The sequence below is a fragment of the Otolemur garnettii genome, unplaced genomic scaffold (assembly GCF_000181295.1).
Source record: "Otolemur garnettii isolate 467f Iridium unplaced genomic scaffold, OtoGar3 scaffold00065, whole genome shotgun sequence".
NCBI classification, from domain to species: domain Eukaryota; kingdom Metazoa; phylum Chordata; class Mammalia; order Primates; family Galagidae; genus Otolemur; species Otolemur garnettii.
The window spans coordinates 9960574-9965139 of record NW_003852460.1 but is presented as its reverse complement, the minus strand read 5'-3'; the positions used below and the strand labels follow the sequence as shown (position 1 = coordinate 9965139).

Below are 4566 nucleotides of genomic sequence, written 5' to 3'. Positions count from 1 at the left end.
GGCCCGGGCTGGGGATTCGAACCCATCACCTTAGGTGTATGTGGCTGGCGCCTTAGCCGCAAAAGATACACCCAAGCGATCATAACCCAAGCCCACCTTTATTGCTCATCTGCTGGGTAATGGCATGTGCTCAGGGGTCCCAAGCACAGTTTCTGGAGCCAGGCTGCCTGTATCCATCAAGCTCCTAACCTCTCAAAGCCCCAGTTTTCTCATTACTGCCTAAAAGGCTACTTTGAGGCTAAAATAGAAGCGTGTGTTTGAAGCCCTCAGCATGATGCTTGCTTGACGGTAGTATGTGGTCAAGAAATGTGAGCTCTTTGTCATTCCCACCATGCCATCCTACAACAGGCAAGGACAGATGTGGGCATGTGTTTGCATTAAAATAGACATCTGGGTTTCTAGGAAATGAAACTTAGCGGCTGTTTCCTTTGCTGCAGCCCCACGCTTAACGCTTCATCAGACCTTAGACACGAAATAAGTCTGGTGGCCAACATTCACATCTAGAAAGTGTCTGGTTTAGGTAACAAAATAGTTTCAGAAAGAGGCCACCGATGCTAGTTTCTGATTAAGTTTTGGCATACCTCATAACTCACACTTACATCAAATCACATCCAAAGCACTTGAAAGATATTCTGGTATTTGAGCCCTATAATGGCACTGGAAGGCACTTGGGGAGGTATCCTAATGCTCCTTTTACAGTCAGAGAAATTGAGTTTCAGAGGGCTCAGATGACAGGCACACAGACTGTCTCCCCAACCCACTAGTGACTGGGAGAACCAGCCCTGACAAAGACTCTCTGCACTGGGCTTCAGCTGGGCTCCCGTAAGCCACTGGGCCTCAGCCTTTGGGCCTCACAGGGTTCATCTTTGCATTGCCTAATTTGTGCAGGCATCCTGCTAAATCATTTTATAGAGAATCGCCCCCTTTTGGTATGTGATCACCCTCGATATCTGATCAAATTCCCTATCCCCCACCACCCGCAGGTGGTGTCTCATCACCCTCTCATTCCTGCCTTCAGCAAGAATCCTGTTGGGTCAGTTCAGCTAGAATCCCCTTCAGCCCTGATGTTTCTTCTGAGTCATTTTCCATCACTGACTTCCCCCTGCCCCTTGGCTGTAAATCCCCACTGGTCCTTACTGTACTGGGAGTTGAGCCCCATGCTGCAGTGAGTTCTCATTCCTCCTATTGTGATGGTCCTAACAGCAGCACTTTAATTACTGTCCAGCTCTGGTTCTCTTGGACATCACTCCAGTCCAGGCTTTCCCCACCCCACCCCCACAGAGCATGTCGTATGCTAGAAAAAGTACAAGTAGCTTCAGCAATTCAGTGATTCGTTATGGCTTTAAAGCCAGAAATGTGGGATGAAGAAGTGCGATCCCTATAAGCTCTGTCCCCAATTCAAACATCTGCTCCTCCTCCCTCCAGCACGTATTTAGCTCTTACAGCATACCCTGTTGATGAATCTTGATTATGAAATCTAAAGCAATTTCCCCCTAGCAAATAACCTCAGTACAGATTCTTCAACATCCCGTTTGCTGGCTGGTTTGAGTTCTTTCAACAAAGATTAAAGATAACGCTTTTTAGGGATCTCTTAGCTGTTCTTACCATTTTTAGTCTTCTTCCAAAATGGAATATAGAGGACTGATTGAAGACAGCAGAGGGTGAGAAGTGCCAAGATCAGCTTGAGATGGGCCCAGTAGCCTCCACTAAGATAAAGAGAACACATCAAGCTTTACATTTCAAAGACAGCAAAATACTAGAGTGTAAAGCCATGCTGGGAACACTGCTTTAAAATGTGTTGGAAGCGTCTATTTATAATATTTACTTCTTCAAAGTTAGATAGACTAGAGATATACTCCACAAAATTTTCTAACGTTACTGAAAGTCTAACTCGATCTTCGAAGAAAAGTGACATTTTTAGACTACCACATTTTTTCTTCATATTCTAAAATTTTATTTTTTGCGTATGATTTGGGTTTCCACTCCTCTCCTTCCCACTCCCTGATGACGGCACATACATCTACTTACTTATATTATCCAACTCGTTCCAATGGTTCAAATACTTTGCTCGATGGCATGGGGTGAGCTTATCTGGAGTCTTCTGAGATGAAGAGACAGGCTGCAGGAAGTTTAGTCACAGAGACTCCAGGCTGCCAGCTCTGGAGTTTCCAAGTATGATGATAAGGTAGGGGACGGGGGAGGAGCGTGACTCTGTCACCCCAGATACGGAGTTTGCAGAAACACCAGGTTCCTCTTATTTCTACCATGGGGGCAACTTCTGGTCTACATCCCAACAACCTAATACATCATTCTTCCCTTTTTTATAGCACAGTTTCTCAATCTTAGCGCTTTGTTATGTTGTAGAATGCTCAGCCACATCTTTGCCCTGTACCCACTGGATGACAGTAGCACTGCACTCTTTTTGTTGCGACAATCACAGATGTCTCTAAACATTGCAAACTATCCCTTGAGATGCAAAAACACACCAGGGTGAGAATCACCGTCCTACATCTAGTCTAGAGACACGTCTCCCTTTATGGGATTCTGCCTTACTTCCAGTTGGAAGGGACTCCAGCTTTTAAGCAGTGACAAAACTACCAGCTGCTGCACTTGCCGGCTAGTGCAGTATGAGGCCTTGCTTCTCAAAGCTTGGGCCCCAGAGTACTGTTCCCTCCTTAACTGATTATTGGGCATTTTGTAGGTAGACTCAAAAATTTGGAAAATGCAGACTTTGGTGTAAGGAAATCTGCAGATAACAATCAGTGTTACTATATGCTGCATTGAAAAGTCAATGGTGCCCGAAATCAGCTACAAACTATTAGGTATAATAAAAAGTAACATTTGCGGAGTGTTTGATATAAGCCAGATACTGTTTTAACTGCTTTATACTTACGATCTCATTAAATAATAATAAAAGAGAAGTAGCTATCTTATTACCCATTTTTTTACACATGCCAGAATTGATACAGAAAAAATACTGGGCTTGCCCCAAATCCCATGGCAAGTGACAGCCAAACAGGCAGTAAAAATCAAATCCCTCTTTACTAAACCACTCTGCTATGTAAACAATATGTAAAAATCAATAGCTGTCTCACATATGAACAATTACTGATCTAAATTGGTAACAGGAGAGAGAGCTCATTCAAAACAGGGAAATCAGAATTGCATGGGACAAAAATTGACAGGGAATTTGGACCCAATAAACTCGACTTAGAAAGATGGCAAAGAGGATGTAGGCTATCATGCTTCACCTAACAAGCTAAAAGCTTTTTCTTTGCCCCACTCGATCCATTCTCCCAGACTTTTTTCTTTTTTTAAGAGACAGGGTCTCACTCTGTTGTCAATTTCCAGACAAGGCCTTCCATTGGCCAAACCCAACCACAAACCAGAGACCAATAGGCTGTTGATGAAGTTCATATAGCTCAGCCTCCAGGGACACAGAGCGGGATAAAAAGGCTGAGAGAATCCAGGCACTGTGATACGTATCTGTAGTCCCGGCAACTTGGGAGGCTGAGGCAGGAGGATCCCTTGAGCCCAGGAGTTTGACACTGCAGTGAGCTATGATAATACTGCTCTTCTCCAGCTTGGGTGACAGAGCAAGACCCTATCTCAAAAAAAAAAAAAAAACCCTCTGGAAGAAGGGTAGATAGAAAGAAACCATAGATAATTTTTATAATCTTAAAATAGAAAAGTTGTTCCAAGTATGACAAGAACAGCAAGCAAAGAGGAAACCAATGACAACAACCTCAGAATCTTAGAAAAAATGTTAAAAAGCTTTACTACGTAAAAATAATTCTGCTTACTCATCTGTAAAGTGAAGGATCAGTAAAGACAAATCCAGGTCTTATATGGTAAGATCCTGAGAGATTATACGATGCATTTAGCATACCAATTATGCTTGCCTGTATTGTCATTCATCTTTGACTCATATCTCCCAGTTCCCCCATGATATTATAGACCACTTGATTCAAGAACGTGTCGTTCACAGTGACCACTGAGTGCTAATGAAATTGTTCTTTTTTTTTTTTTTTTGAGACAAAGTTCCATTACGTCGCCCTCGGTAGAGTGCTGTAGCATCACAGCTCACAGCAACCTCCAATTCTTGGGCTCAAGTGATTCTCTTCCTCAGCCTCCCAGGTAGCTGGGACTACAGGCGCCCACCACAATGCCCAGCTGTTTTTTTTTTTGTTGTTGTTGCAGTTGTCATTGCTGTTTAGCTGGCCCAGGCCGGGTTCGAACCCGCCACCCTTGGTGTGTGTGGCTAGAGCCGTAACCACTGTGCTAAGGGCCCTGAGCCAAGAAATTGCTCTTTATTATGATGAAAATGAAAGTGATCATGAAAATAAGAACAATTCAATTAATTAGATCAATTTTGAGAGGAAGATTGTTAGGCAGATTAATCAACTGAAGTGACCAGTCATCTGACTGGATTCATTAGCTGTTTGAATTAATCTAGGAATTTAGTCAAGTACAACTTGGCTAGTAGTCAAGCAGCATCAATAAAGCCTGTGTTTTCTTATTAAAAAGATACGGCTCGGCGCCTATAGCTCAACTGGCTAAGGCGCC

The 4566-nt window shown here is 43.3% G+C and overlaps 1 protein-coding gene across 2 annotated transcripts in view; it reads right to left on the bottom strand.

Annotated features, from left to right (window-relative positions):
• The window catches only part of TLR7 (toll like receptor 7), a 21995-nt gene extending 19895 nt beyond the window's left edge, over nt 1-2100 (bottom strand). The window contains exons 1-2 of one of the 2 annotated variants that reach the window (XM_023515077.1): nt 2029-2100; nt 1606-1706 (exon numbers count right to left, since the gene is read on the bottom strand). In XM_023515077.1, the coding sequence (XP_023370845.1) occupies nt 1606-1608 (3 nt within the window). In that variant the 5' untranslated portion in view covers nt 1609-1706; nt 2029-2100. Of the gene's footprint in view, nt 1-1605; nt 1707-2028 lie in introns of those variants that run through there. The other variant, XM_023515078.1, reaches the window with a different exon arrangement.
• Between the last annotated feature and the right edge of the window lie 2466 nt (nt 2101-4566).